General features: G+C 48.3%; 1 protein-coding gene across 10 annotated transcripts in view; it reads right to left on the bottom strand.

Moving 5' to 3' along the window:
* Positions 1-15,811, bottom strand: part of zfr (zinc finger RNA binding protein) — a 50,640-nt gene that overhangs the window by 15,829 nt on the left and 19,000 nt on the right. For 7 of the 10 annotated variants that reach the window (XM_036979200.1, XM_036979203.1, XM_036979206.1 and 4 more), the window contains 7 exons: positions 14,081-14,167; positions 13,206-13,409; positions 11,521-11,797; positions 6,198-6,364; positions 1,854-1,973; positions 1,137-1,297; positions 622-796 (listed from right to left, as the gene is read on the bottom strand). In XM_036979200.1, the coding sequence (XP_036835095.1) occupies positions 622-796; positions 1,137-1,297; positions 1,854-1,973; positions 6,198-6,364; positions 11,521-11,797; positions 13,206-13,409; positions 14,081-14,167 (1,191 nt within the window). The remainder of the gene's footprint in view (positions 1-621; positions 797-1,136; positions 1,298-1,853; positions 1,974-6,197; positions 6,365-11,520; positions 11,798-13,205; positions 13,410-14,080; positions 14,168-15,811) is intronic. The other 3 variants (XM_036979202.1, XM_036979207.1, XM_036979209.1) reach the window with 1 other exon arrangement.

Here is a 15,811-nt window from a genome sequence, read left to right as displayed (position 1 = left end):
TTCTAGCTAAGGATAAAACCGCTAGCATTTATACTGATAGCAGATACACATTTCGGTGTTGGTGCACGATTCTGTAACGTTGTGGAAGCATTGTGTGTTCTTTACTTCATCTGGTGAGATGATTTCACTAATGATTTTCTCTAAAACTGATAGCGACCCTGTTGGAAGCCATTCTCTTGCCAACATTACATTTCTGTCTGCAAGTGTCAAGCTCAAACTAAAACGCATCTGACCCTGTCTAAGGGGAATGCTATGGCTGATATGGTTGCAAAAATCAGCAGCCATGTAAATTGTCCCCCCCCCCACGAATCTCTAAATGGTTTTACATTGTGCCTCTGATCTGCAAAATATGTTTTAATTACAGGATGTTTCTGATCTGCAAATCAGGTGCAGGCGAGGTGAGACAGAGAAAGAAGTGTTCCTTGGGGCCAGAATTACTAACACATGTTTGAAAAGTTTGCGTTTCCACCACTAAAACCAACACGATTTTACAAAACCGTTGATTTGAGTGGAAATATATGGTAACCGATTAAAAAAATGGGTTAATTTGTGTAGAGCGGCTGCTTTGCCAGAGGTTCTGGGACGTGTCCAGTCAGAACGTGGTGAGAACCGCTGTCTTACCACAGGTCCCTGTGGCTGAGGGATGGGCATGCCAGGCCGAACCCCCAGTAGACCAGGTGGGCCAGGGGTCCCCTGGAGGTATGGTCCGTCCCCTGGCATCCTGGGGCCCCCACGTCTCTCGTCCCAGTGGTGCTGCTCCTCCATACGACGCCAATACATCTCCTCCTCATAACGTCTAGACACACACACAGGCAGAGAGAGAGCGAGAGACACACACACAGGCAGAGAGAGAGCGAGAGACACACACACAGGCAGAGAGAGAGCGAGAGACACACACACAGGCAGAGCGAGAGCGAGAGACACACACACACAGGCAGAGAGAGAGAGAGAGAGAGAGAGAGACACACAAAGGCAGAGAGAGAGACACACACAAAGGCAGAGAGAGAGACACACACAAAGGCAGAGAGAGAGAGAGAGAGAGAGACACACATTCATTTTTGGGAAGTATTCACTCAATTGGCATTAGCTAGAGACAGAGTTGGTGGATATTAGTATACTGTGTGTGTGTGACCCACCCTATCTCGCCGTACCTCATCTCCATCCTCCATCTCTCCTCTTCCTCTCTCCTCCTCCAGTACTCCTCCTTCTGCATCTGTTTCCTCATCTTCTCTTCCTGGATCTTCCTGGCTCTGATAGAGGGCTTCACCTCCACCTGTAGCTCCGGGTTCACCTTTTTCTACAAGGAACAAAGTAGGGGGAACGCGTTATTGTGTGCGTGTGTCCATAATCGCAGGTCTGAGACCAGGGTTTCCTCAGTCCTGCCCCCCCCCTCCCCCGGATGCATGTTTTGGGTGATGAGTTGGTTATTTGAGTCAGCTGTATAGTGCTAGGACACACCTCCATGGTTTCCTATGGAATTAGTTTCATTCCAGTGACTCCACTAACTTTACACCGCAGGCGGTGTCTCCTACCTTTACACCGCAGGCGGTGTCTCCTACCTTTACACCGCAGGCGGTGTCTCCTAACTTTACACCGCAGGCGGTGTCTCCTAACTTTACACCGCAGGCGGTGCAGGCGGTGTCTCCTGCCCTTCAGTGACTCCACTAACTTTATACCGCAGGCGGTGTCTCCTGCCCTTCAGTGACTCCACTAACTTTATACTGCAGGCGGTATCTCCTGCCCTTCAGTGACTCCACTAACCTTATACTGCAGGCGGTGTCTCCTGCCCTTCAGTGACTCCACTAACTTTATACTGCAGGCGGTGTCTCCTGCCCTTCAGTGACTCCACTAACCTTGTACTGCAGGCGGTGTCTCCTGCCCTTCAGATGCATCTCTTTGGCGTTGGGATCGTTGAAGCTACATTCACACAGCTTACAGTGGAACCGGATCACCTTGCCTTCGTCGTTACGCACCTACAGAGAAGAAATCAATGTTTTATTAATGTATTTTTCTACACAAAAGATGGTATTTGACAATAGAACTAAGCAATGTTTCAAATACCATTGTTAATATGGAACGGTTAACTTCACTAGGGTAGGGGGCAGCATTCGGAATTTTGGATGAAAATCGTGCCCGAATTAAACTGCCTGCTACTCAGGCCCATAAGATAGGATATGCATATAATTTGTAGATTTGGATAGAAAACACCAAAACTGTTAAAATAATGTCTGAGTATAACAGAACTGGTATGGCGGGCAAAACCCGAGGAAAATCCAACCAGGAAGTACTATTATTTTGAAAGGCTGTTTTCCATTGAAAGCCTATCCACCATACAAAGACTCCATGGGCTTCCTCAACATGTGACCAGTCTTTAGGCATTGTTTCAGGCTTTTACTCTGAAAAATGAGGGAGACTACAGCACTTTCAATCAGTGGCCAGTGGAAATTTCCATTCATCAGCCATGCACCCTGATCGGGACCGCACCTTTCTTGTTTCTCCTTTCCCATTGACGAAGCTTTTGTCCGGTTGAAATATTATTGATTATTTATGACAAAAACAACCGGAGGATTGATTTTAAACATCTTTTTGGCATGTTTCTACTAACTTCTATTGTACTTTCTAAAAACTTTTTTCTAAAAACAAATTTTTATGCTATTTCTGACTTTTGTGACACCTCTCCTTGTTTGGAAAATGGCTGCAAGGGCTTCTGTGGCTAGGAACTGACCTAACATAAAATCGCAACGTGTGCTTTCGCCGTAAAGCATTTTTGAAATCTGACACAGCGGTTGCATTAAGGAGAAGTTTCTGTATTCGTATGTTTAACGTTAACACTTGTATTGATTATCAATGTTTATGATGAGTATTTCTGTAATTTGATGTGGCTCTCTGCACTTTCACCGGATGTTTGTTTGAGACAATGCATTTGACCATAACACGCCAATGTAAACAAATTTTTGGATATAAATATGAACATAATTGAACAAAACATACATGTATTGTGTAACATGATGTCCTATGAGTGTCATCTGATGAAGATCAAAGGTTAGCGATTCATTTTCTCCATTTCTGATTTTTGTGACTCCTCTCTTTGGTTGGAAAAATGGCTGTACGGAGTTCTGTGACTAGGTGCTGACCTAACATCCATGCATGGTGTGCTTTCGCAGTAAAGCCTTTTTGAAATCGGACACTGGTGGCTGGATGAACAAGAAGTTTCTTTAAAATGGCTTTTTCGGGCTCTTTTAGTCCGCGGCTTCCCTGTCATCTATTGCTGCCCCCTGGACCCTATGATCACTTGGCTACATAACTGAAGCCTGCTGGACTGCTCATTTATCACGGTACTCCATTCTGTTTATATATATATTTTTTTGTTTATCTGCCGGCCCCAGCCGCCGAACTCCGGCTCTGTGTGTAGTTAACCGACCCTCTGGCCCATTCATCGCCATTTTACCTGTTGTTGTCTCACCCGTTGTTGTCTTAGCTAGCTCTCCAAATCAACACCTGTGATTACTTTATGCCTCGCTGTATGTCTCTCTCATATGTCAATATGCCTTGTATACTGTTGTTCAGGTTAGTTATCATTGTTTTAGTTTACAATGGAGCCCCTAGTTCCACTCAACATGCCTCAGATACCTCCTTTGTCCCACCTCCCATACATGCGGTGACCTCACCCATTATAACCAGCTTATCCAGAGATACAACCTCTTATCATCACTCAGTGCCTGGGCTTACCTCAGCTGTACCCACAGCCCACCATACCCCTGTCTGCAAATTATGCCCTGAATCTATTCCACCATGCCCAGAAATCTGCTCCTTTTATTCTCTGTCCCCAACACTCTAGGTGACCAGTTTTGATACCCTTTAGCCGTACCCTCATCCTACTCCTCCTCTGTTCCGCGGGTGGTGGAGGTAAACCCAGGCCCTGCATGTCCCCAGGCACCCTCATTTGTTGACTTCTGTGATCGAAAAAACCTTGGTTTCATGCATGTCAACATCAGAAGCCTCCTCCCTAAGTTTGTTTTACTCACTGCTTTAGCACACTCCGCCAACCCTGATGTCCTTGCCGTGGCTGAATCCTGGCTCAGGAAGGCCACCAACAATTCTGAGATTTCCATACCCAGCTACAACATTTTCCGTCAAGATAGAACTGCCAAAGGGGGAGGAGTTGCAATCTACTGCAGAGAGAGCCTGCAAAGTTCTGTCATACTTTCCAGGTCCATACCCAAACAGTTTGAACTTCTAATTAAAAAAATGATACTCTCCAGAAATAAGTCTCTCAGTGTTGCCGCCTGCTATCGAACCCCCTCAGCTCCCAGCTGTGCCCTGGACACCATTTGGGAATTGATCGCCCCCCATCTAGCTTCAGAGTTTGTTCTGTTAGGTGACCTAAACTGGGATATGCTTAACACTCCAGCAGTCCTACAATCTAAACTAGATGCCCTCAATCTCACACAAAATCATCAAGGAATCCACCAGGTACAACCCTAAATCCGTAAACATGGGCACCCACATTGACATTATCCTGACCAACTTGCCCTCCAAATACACCGCCGCTGTTTTCAATCAGGATCTCAGCGATCACTACCTCATTGCCTGTATCCGCTGTCAAACGACCACCCCTCATCAATGTCAAACGCTCCATAAAACACTTCAGCGAACAGGTCTTTCTAGTCGACCTGGCCCGGGTATCCTGGGAGGATATTGACCTCATTCAGTCAGTCGAGGATGCCTGGTCATTCCTTAAAAGTAATTTCCTCACCATCTTAGATAAGCATGCCCCGTTCAAAAAATGCAAAACTAAGAACAGATACAGCCCTTGGTTCACTCCAGAGCTAACTGCCATCGAAAAACATCCTTTGGCGGACTGCAATAGCGTCGAATGGTCCCCGCGATATGCAACTGTTCAGGGAAGTCAGGAACCAATACACGCAGTCAGTCAGGAAAGCAAAGGCCAGCTTTTTCAAGCAGAAATTCACATCCTGTAGCTCTAACTCCAAAACGTTTTGGGACACTGTAAAGTCCATGGAGAACAAGAGCACCTCCTCCCAGCTGCCCACTGCACTGAGGCTAGGTAACACGGTCACCACAGAACTCACTACTGTAATGGTCCAGGTTACAAAGTGGCTCAGTGACTCGTGTTTGCATCTCAATGTGAAAAAAACTGTTTGCATGTTCTTCACAAAGAGGGCAACAGATGCTACTGAACCAGATGTCTGTGTGTCGGGGGAGAAGCTCCAGGTGGTCTCAGATTTTAAGTACCTTGGCATCATACTTGATTCCAACCTTTCTTTTAAAAAGCATGTGAAAAAGGTAATTCAAATAACCAAATTCAACCTAGCTAATTTCCGATTCACACGAAATTGTTTGACTACAGAGGTAGCAAAACTGTACTTCAAATCTATGATACTCCCCCACTTAACATACTGCTTGACTAGTTGGGCCCAAGCTTGTTGTACAACATTAAGACCTATTCAGTCTGTCTACAAACAGGCTCTCAAAGTGCTTGATAGGAAGCCCAATAGCCATCATCACTGTTACATCCTCAGAAAGCATGAGCTCCTGAGTTGGGAAAATCTTGTGCAATACACCGACGCATGTCTTGTATTCAAGATCCTAAATGGCCTGGCTCCTCCCCCTCCACTCAGTACTTCTGTTAAACAGAACACCCAAACATATGGCAGCAGATCCACAAGGTCTGCCATGAGAGGTGACTGTATAGTTCCCCTAAGGAAAAGCACCTTTAGTAAATCTGCATTCTCTGTGAGAGCTTCCCATGTCTGGAATACACTGCCATCAGACACACATAACTGCACCACATTTCACACTTTCACAAAAGGCTTGAAGACATGGCTAAAGGTCAATCAGATTTGGGGTACCTGTGGGATACTGTATATATACACTTTTTTTCTACTGTGTCATTGACTTGTTTATTGTGGTATTGGCTTGTTTGTTTTACTCCATGTGTAACTCTGTGTTGTTGTCTGTGTCACACTGCTTTGCTTTATCTTGGCCAGGTCGCAGTTGCAAATGAGAACTTGTTCTCAACTGGCCTACCTGGTTAAATAAAGGTGAAATAGAGGCTGACCTGATCGGTCTTCGTTACCCCTCAGTCCTTCAGAATTACAAGAAATATATCATATATATTCTACTACACCTGTGGCAAGACATTCACTCAGGTTTTTGGTTCTATGTGATCTGACCTCTTCCACATAGTCGTGTCCAACGGGCTGCACGTCATTCTGCAAGGCGGCCAGGGTAGACAGCGAATCAGAGGACTCGTTCTTTGTCTCCTGAGGTTGGGGGACCAATGAGGGCGGAGGAGGCTTGGATGTCTCCACCTTCCCGGTAGTCTGGAGCTTGTTTCCCCCTGGAGACAGAAGAATTGATGAGGATTGGTTAATAATATATAATAATAATAATAATAAGAAGAAGAAGCTGATTAAACAGCATGATCATTACACAGGTGCACCTTGTGCTGGGGACAATAAACGGCCACTCTAAAATGTGTAGTTTTGTTACACAACACAATGACAGAGATAAAAAATCTAAATTAGGATCTAATAGCAACTAGGATGGGTTGATCTTATGACTGTGCCTTTGGCTTCTGGACAACAAAAGAAAGTCGATATGAAAACTAGAGGTCGTCCGACTAATCAGGGTCGATATCAAGTTCATCAAATCAGTAATCTGCATTTTTGGACGCAGATTATGGCCATTTACACTCCACGAGGAGGCAGGCTGACCACCCGTTACTCCACGAGGAGACTGCGTGGCAGGCTGACCCCCCGTTACTCCACGAGGAGGCAGGCTGACCCCCCGTTACTCCACGAGGAGACTGCTGACCACCCGATACTCCACGAGGAGACTGCTGACCGCCCGATACTCCACGAGGAGACTGCTGACCGCCCGATACTCCACGAGGAGACTGCTGACCGCCCGATACTCCACGAGGAGACTGCTGACCGCCCGATACTCCACGAGGAGACTGCTGACCGCCGATACTCCACGAGGAGACTGCTGACCCCCCGATACTCCACGAGGAGACTGCTGACCGCCCGATACTCCACGAGGAGACTGCTGACCCCCCGATACTCCACGAGGAGACTGCTGACCGCCCGATACTCCACGAGGAGACTGCTGACCGCCCGATACTCCACGAGGAGACTGCTGACCCCCCGATACTCCACGAGGAGACTGCTGACCCCCCGATACTCCACGAGGAGACTGCTGACCGCCCGATACTCCACGAGGAGACTGCTGACCGCCCGATACTCCACGAGGAGACTGCTGACCCCCCCGTTACTCCACGAGGAGACTGCTGACCCCCCGTTACTCCACGAGGAGACTGCGTGGCAGGCTGACCCCCCGTTACTCCACGAGGAGACTGCGTGGCAGGCTGACCCCCCGTTACTCCACGAGGAGACTGCGTGGCAGGCTGACCCCCCGTTACTCCACGAGGAGACTGCGTGGCAGGCTGACCCCCCGTTACTCCACGAGGAGACTGCGTGGCAGGCTGACCCCCCGTTACTCCACGAGGAGACTGCGTGGCAGGCTGACCCCCCGTTACTCCACGAGGAGACTGCGTGGCAGGCTGACCCCCCGTTACTCCACGAGGAGACTGCGTGGCAGGCTGACCCCCCGTTACTCCACGAGGAGACTGCGTGGCAGGCTGACCCCCCGTTACTCCACGAGGAGACTGCGTGGCAGGCTGACCCCCCGATACTCCACGAGGAGACTGCTGACCCCCCGATACTCCACGAGGAGACTGCTGACCGCCCGATACTCCACGAGGAGACTGCTGACCGCCCGATACTCCACGAGGAGACTGCTGACCCCCCCGATACTCCACGAGGAGACTGCTGACCCCCCGATACTCCACGAGGAGACTGCTGACCGCCCGATACTCCACGAGGAGACTGCTGACCGCCCGATACTCCACGAGGAGACTGCGTGGCAGGCTGACCCCCCGTTACTCCACGAGGAGACTGCGTGGCAGGCTGACCCCCCGTTACTCCACGAGGAGACTGCGTGGCAGGCTGACCCCCCGATACTCCACGAGGAGACTGCTGACCGCCCGATACTCCACGAGGAGACTGCTGACCGCCCGATACTCCACGAGGAGACTGCTGACCGCCCGATACTCCACGAGGAGACTGCTGACCGCCCGATACTCCACGAGGAGACTGCTGACCGCCCGATACTCCACGAGGAGACTGCTGACCGCCCGATACTCCACGAGGAGACTGCTGACCGCCCGATACTCCACGAGGAGACTGCTGACCGCCCGATACTCCACGAGGAGACTGCTGACCGCCCGATACTCCACGAGGAGACTGCTGACCGCCCGATACTCCACGAGGAGACTGCTGACCGCCCGATACTCCACGAGGAGACTGCTGACCGCCCGATACTCCACGAGGAGACTGCTGACCGCCCGATACTCCACGAGGAGACTGCGTGGCAGGCTGACCCCCCGTTACTCCACGAGGAGACTGCGTGGCAGGCTGACCCCCCGATACTCCACGAGGAGACTGCGTGGCAGGCTGACCCCCCGATACTCCACGAGGAGACTGCGTGGCAGGCTGACCCCCCGTTACTCCACGAGGAGACTGCGTGGCAGGCTGACCCCCCGTTACTCCACGAGGAGACTGCGTGGCAGGCTGACCCCCCGTTACTCCACGAGGAGACTGCGTGGCAGGCTGACCCCCCGTTACTCCACGAGGAGACTGCGTGGCAGGCTGACCGCCCGTTACTCCACGAGGAGACTGCGTGGCAGGCTGACCACCCGTTACTCCACGAGGAGACTGCGTGGCAGGCTGACCCCCCGTTACTCCACGAGGAGACTGCGTGGCAGGCTGACCCCCCGTTACTCCACGAGGAGACTGCGTGGCAGGCTGACCGCCCGATACTCCACGAGGAGACTGCTGACCCCCCGATACTCCACGAGGAGACTGCTGACCGCCCGATACTCCACGAGGAGACTGCTGACCCCCCGATACTCCACGAGGAGACTGCTGACCCCCCGATACTCCACGAGGAGACTGCTGACCGCCCGATACTCCACGAGGAGACTGCTGACCCCCCGATACTCCACGAGGAGACTGCTGACCGCCCGATACTCCACAAGGAGACTGCTGACCGCCCGATACTCCACAAGGAGACTGCTGACCGCCCGATACTCCACGAGGAGACTGCTGACCGCCCGATACTCCACGAGGAGACTGCTGACCGCCCGATACTCCACGAGGAGACTGCTGACCCCCCGATACTCCACGAGGAGACTGCTGACCCCCCGATACTCCACGAGGAGACTGCTGACCCCCCGATACTCCACGAGGAGACTGCTGACCGCCCGATACTCCACGAGGAGACTGCTGACCGCCCGATACTCCACGAGGAGACTGCTGACCCCCCGATACTCCACGAGGAGACTGCTGACCCCCCGATACTCCACGAGGAGACTGCTGACCGCCCGATACTCCACGAGGAGACTGCTGACCGCCCGATACTCCACGAGGAGACTGCTGACCCCCCGTTACTCCACGAGGAGACTGCGTGGCAGGCTGACCACCTGTTACGCGAGCGCAGCAATGAGCCAAGGTAAGTTGCTAGCTAGCATTAAACTTCTCTTATAATTATTTTTTTTTAAATCAATCTTAACATAATCACTAGTTAACTACATATGGTTGATGATATTACTAGTTTAACTAGTTTGTCCTGGGTTGCAAATAATCAATGCGGTGCCTGTTAATTTTATCATCCAATCACAGCCTACTTCACCAAAGGGCATTCGTGAAAAAAGCACCGTTGTTGCACCAATGTACCTAACCGTGAACATCAACGCCTTTCTTAAAAATCAACACACAAGTATATATTTTTTTAACCTGCATATTGTTAAAATAAATTAATGTTAGCGGGCAATATTAATATTAACTTGTCACTTCTCTTGCAATCTGTGTAAGCAGAGTCAGGGTATATGCAGCAGTTTGGGCCGCCTGGCTCGTTGCGAACTGTGTGAAGACATTTCTTCCTAAAAGACTGTAATTAAATTTGCCAGAAATGTACATAATTATGACATAACATTGAAGGTTGTGCATGGTAACAGGAATATTTAGACTTCGGGATGCCACCCGTCAGATAAAATATGGAACGGTTCCGTATTTCACTGAAAGAATAAACGTTTTGTTTTCGAAATTATAGTTTCCGGTTTGACCATATTAATGACCTAAAGCTCGTATTTCTGTGTGTTCTTATGTTATAATTAAGTCTATGATTTGATAGAGCAGTCTGACTGAGCGGTGGTAGGCAGCAGCAGGCTCGTAAGCATTCATTCACACAGCACTTTCCTGCGTTTGCCAGCAGCTCTTCGCAATGCTTGAAGCACAGCGCTGTTTATGACTTCAAGCCCATCAACTCCCGAGATGAGGCTGGCAATACTATAGTGCCAATAAGAACATCCAATAGTCAAAAGGTCTATGAAATACAAATGGTATAGAGAGAAATAGTCCTATAATAACTTCAACATACAACTTCTTACCTGGGAATATTGAAGACTCATGTTAAAACAAACCACCAGCTTTCATGTTCTCATGTTCTGAGCAAGGAACTGAAACGCTAGCTTTCTTACATGGCACATATTGCACTTTTACTTTCTTCTCCAACACTGTTTTTGCATTATTTAAACAGGTTTCATTATTTATTTGAGACTAAATAGATGTTTAATTTATGTATTAGGTTAAAATAAAAAGTGCTCATTGTGTATTGTCATTATTACAAATATTTATAAAAATACAACATTCGGTCGAATCATTGGTATCGACTCTTTTTGGACTTACAATAATCGGTATTGAAAAATCATAATTGGTTGACCGCTAATGAGAACCAATAGAACAGGAGAGAAATGCTTGTTAGCGGCATAAGGAAGTCTATAAAATAATTGCCTCCATGTTTCTATGGATGGATTTTGGCAAAGTTACTTAAAGTCAAACTTTCAGTTTTCAAAAAAACACCGCCTGCAGCTCACGCCGCCCGCTACACCGCCTGCAGCTCACGCCGCCCGCTACACCGCCTGCATAAAATGGGAGGAGTGCTCTCCTCTAACTCGGCTCTGCATGACGACTAACGAAAATACACGCCACAATTTAATTCCACTAAATTATGCAAATTAACCTATAGACCGATATCGAATTTATCAAATTTATTTTTCGGCAGTTAACCGATTAACGGTTAACCGTTAACATCCCTAAGCGAGCTAGATTGGCAGAGAAAGCTGGCCTCAGCCTGACTTTAATCTCAGAGACTGGCAGCGATTCAGCTCCCCATTGGCATGTCCTGCCAACACAGCTCAACCACCCACAGCTCAACCACTAGCCTAGAGCAGTCTCGGCCTCTAGAATTTCATCATGGACCACGTTCCACACACAAACTCCATTTAAATACATTCTCCGAATTGAAAAAGCTAAATTCAAGTTTCAGTGAATTATTGGATCTTTATTTAGGAGGAATATACTGGAACAGCCTTACCGACAAAGTTGATCTTGGGGGTGTTGACCTTCTTGACAGCTGTGGTGGCATTGGCTGCTGATAGGTTGTTCCCCACTAGACCCTTCCCCAGTCCGGCCCCCGCACCACCCTGGCTCACGATGTTAACCGGCTTCAGGTAGGAGGAGTTGGAGGTGGAGCCTGTAGGGGTGGTAGAGGAGGAGACAGGAGTCTTGGAGGAGGCCGTGGAGGTTTGGGTCACTACACTTGGTTCTGTGGAAGGGATGGGCTTCCCCAGCTTGGTGTGGAGCTTCACCACCTGACAGGACAAAACAGAGACAAAATACAATGTTATATACACACACGGAACAAAAACATAAAACGCAACATGTAAAGCACAGCCTGGGATTGAACCAGGATCTGTAGTGACGCAGCTAGGTTTCCCAAACTATTTTTTTCCCCCCCTTTTTTCTCCCCAATTGGTTACAGTCTTGTCCCGTCGCTGCAACTCCCGTACAGACTCGGGAGAGACGAAGGTCGAGACGACCCAAGCCGCACTGCTTCTTGACACTGCTTGTTTAAACCGGAAGCCAGCCGCACCAATGTGTCGGAGGAAATACCATACACCTGGCGATCGTGTCAGCGTGCAATGCACCCGGTTTTTCAACAGGACAATGACCCAACACACCTCCAGGCTGTGTAAGGGCTATATGACCAAGAAGGAGAGTGACGGAGTACTGCATCAGATGACCTGGCCTCTGCAATTACCCGACCTCAACCCAATTGAGACTGTTTAGGTTGAGCTGGATCGCAGATTGAAGGAAAAGCAGCCAACAAGGGCGCAGCATATGTGTGAACTCCTTCAAGACTGTTGGAAAAGCATTCCTCATGAAGCTGCTTGAGAGAGTCAAGAGTTTACAAAGCTGTCAACAAGGCAAAGGGTGGCTACTTTGAAGAATCTAAAATACATTTTGATTTGTTTAACACTTTTTTTGGTTACTACATGATTTCATGTGTTATTTCATTGTTTTGATGTCTTCAGTATTATTCTACAATGTAGAAAATAGTAAAAATAAAGAAAAACCCTTGAATGAGTAGGTGTGTCCAAACACACACACACACACACACACTTAGTGGATTCGGCCATTTCAGCCACACCCGTTGCTGACGTGTATACAAAGAGCACACAGCCATGCAATCTCCATAGACAAACATTGGCAATAGAATGGCCCATACTTAAGAGCACAGTGACTTTCAACGTGGCAAGTCAGTTCGTCAAATTTACATTTTTTTTCTCCACTCACTCAGTGGTGTACAAAACATCAGGAACACCTGCTCTTTCCATGACACTGACTGACCAGGTGAAAGCTATGATCCCTCGTTGATGTCACTTGATGAGCATTAACATTAGCATATGTTATGGAATCAACACGGCACTGCAGAGTGATGTCATAATAGACTAAGTGAATGACCAAACAGCCTCCCTTTCCCACCCCATCCCCCCGAGACATGCCCTGGATGTATTTGATAAGAGTTTGTCCTAATGCAAACGGACATGAACAATACAAAAAAAGCTAAGTAAAGCCTAGAACCATATCCATTACACTCAGTATTCCTGGACCTCTTCGGGGCGGGGGGGGGGGGGGGGGCTAGGCCGGGTAACTCTAAACCACGGATGTAAAAGAGAAAAGGGGGCTTTATAAAATCCATTTGACCAAGGAGCTTACCTTCTGGTGCTTGGCTCCTCGGATGTGTGCAGCGTATGCATCTGCCCCAGTGCAGGAGACGTCACAGAGCTCACAGCGGAGCTGGTTCTGAGTCCCCCGGGCTGAGCCTCCTCCACCTCCACTACTGCTGCTGCTGCTCTGGGAGACTTTCAGGGCCACCTCCTTCTTCTTGTGCTTCTGGCCCTCCAGGTGCTCCTTGTAGGTCTGGGTGGATGAGAGGGAGAAATCAGTTCTCTCTAGATAGAGCTAAAGCTAAGGACAGGCAGGTAGCATGAGTCTCTGCGCTAACCTAAGGACAGGCAGGTAGCATGAGTCTCTGCGCTAACCTAAGGACAGGCAGGTAGCATGAGTCTCTGTGCTAACCTAAGGACAGGCAGGTAGTATGAGTCTCTGTGCTAACCTAAGGACAGGCAGGTAGCATGAGTCTCTGCGCTAACCTAAGGACAGGCAGGTAGCATGAGTCTCTGCGCTAACCTAAGGACAGGCAGGTAGCATGAGTCTCTGCGCTAACCTAAGGACAGGCAGGTAGCATGAGTCTCTGTGCTAACCTAAGGACAGGCAGGTAGCATGAGTCTCTGTGCTAACCTAAGGACAGGCAGGTAGTATGAGTCTCTGTGCTAACCTAAGGACAGGCAGGTAGCATGAGTCTCTGTGCTAACCTAAGGACAGGCAGGTAGCATGAGTCTCTGTGCTAACCTAAGGACAGGCAGGTAGTATGAGTCTCTGTGCTAACCTAAAGACAGGTAAGGACAGGCAGGTAGCATGAGTCTCTGGGGTCCTGGCTAGAGGTGTTCTCTAAACTCACCTGGGGTCCTGGCTAGAGGTGTTCTCTAACCTCACCTGGGGTCCTGGCTAGAGGTGTTCCCTAAACTCACCTGGGGTCCTGCACAGCTGATCTTGCAGACGTCACAGTAGTGGATCTGTGGTGGTTTGGGGGGCTGCTTGGGTTTCAGCTGCTTGCTCTGGAAGGGGGGGGGGGTAAAAATATAATAAAATACTGACTGGACAAAACAAAGAACACCTGCTCTTTCCATGACAAAGACTGACCAGTTGAAAGATATGATCCCTTATTGACGTCACTTGTTAAATCCACTTCAAAATCAGTGTAATGGGCCCCTGAGTGGCGCAGCAGTCCAAGGCACTGTATGAGGCGTCAATTACAGTCCTTGGTTCGAATCCAGGCTGTATCACATCCGGCCATGGATTGGGAGTCCCATAGGGCAGCGCACAATTGGCCCAGGGTCGTCTGGTTTGGCATTGTAAACAATAATTAGTTCTTAACGGACTTGCCTAGTTAAATAAAGAAAAGGTTAAAGGCCACAAGAGGTCCAATTCACCCCAAAGGTGTTTGACGAGGTTGAGGTCAGGGCTCTGTGCAGGCCAGTCAAATTCTTCCACACCGATCTCAACAAACCATTTCTGTATGGACCTCGCTTTGTGCACAGGGGCATTGTCATGCTGAAACAGGAAAGGGCCTTCCAAACTGTTGCCACAAAGTTGGAAGCACAGAATCATCTAGAATGTCATTGTATTCTGTAGCGTTAAGATTTCCCTTCACTGGAACTAAGGGCCCGAACCATGAAAAACAGCCCCAGACCATTATTCCTCATCCACCAAACTTTACAGTTGGCACTGTGCATTGGGGCAGGTAGCGTTCTCCTGGCATCAACCAAACCCAGATATGTCCATCTGGACTGCCAGATGGTGAAGCGTGATTCACCCCTCCAGAGAACGTGTTTCCACTGCTCCAGAGTCCAATTGCCTCGAGTTTTACACCCCTCCAGCCGACGCTTGGCATTGCGCATGGTGATCTTAGACCTTGTATGCGGCTGCTCGGCCATGGAAACCCATTTCATGAAGCTCTTGACGAACAGTTATTGACGTTGCTTCCAGAGGCAGTTAGGAACTCTGTGAGCGTTGCAAATGAGGAATATTTTGATTTTTAAGCTGTTTAACCAGCTTCTTGATATGCCACACCTGTCAGGTGGATGGATTATTTTGGCAAATGAGAAATGATCACTAACAGGGATGTAAACACATTTGTGCACAACATTTGAGAGAAATAAGCTTTTTGTGCGTATGGAACATTTCTGGGATATTTTATTCACACACACACTTAAGTTTGTTTTGGCTCTATAGTTCAGCACTTTGGGTTTTAAATAAAATAATGAAGTTTAATTTTACGGTATTTTCATCCATATAGGGGTGAACCGTTTAGGAAGTACACAACTTTATGTACATTGTCCCCCAATTTTAAGAGACCAAACTAATTTAATGGACCAAAAGCACTCATTATTCACGATTAATTCAGGATAATCTGTAATCACGGTAGCATCCACATTAATGTAGGTGTGTTTAGAAACATATTATATTCTTATTTACAATACAATTGACTCCAAAATGACACAAAATACATTAAATTTACTATTCATTTCTATTGGACACAAAATAATCTGAAACACAACCAAAACAAACAGAAAATGCATTGAACACATCTGTAGAATCACACGTTTGATGTAATGACTGCGTGCTAGAAATATGGGACCCAATACTGAAATATGGGACCCAATACTGAAATATGGGACCCAATACTGGAATATGGGACC

This window comes from Oncorhynchus mykiss, chromosome 6, assembly GCF_013265735.2.
Source record: "Oncorhynchus mykiss isolate Arlee chromosome 6, USDA_OmykA_1.1, whole genome shotgun sequence".
Taxonomy (NCBI): domain Eukaryota; kingdom Metazoa; phylum Chordata; class Actinopteri; order Salmoniformes; family Salmonidae; genus Oncorhynchus; species Oncorhynchus mykiss.
The sequence above is the reverse complement of the archived record's forward strand: the minus strand, read 5'-3'. Positions and strand labels throughout refer to the sequence as shown.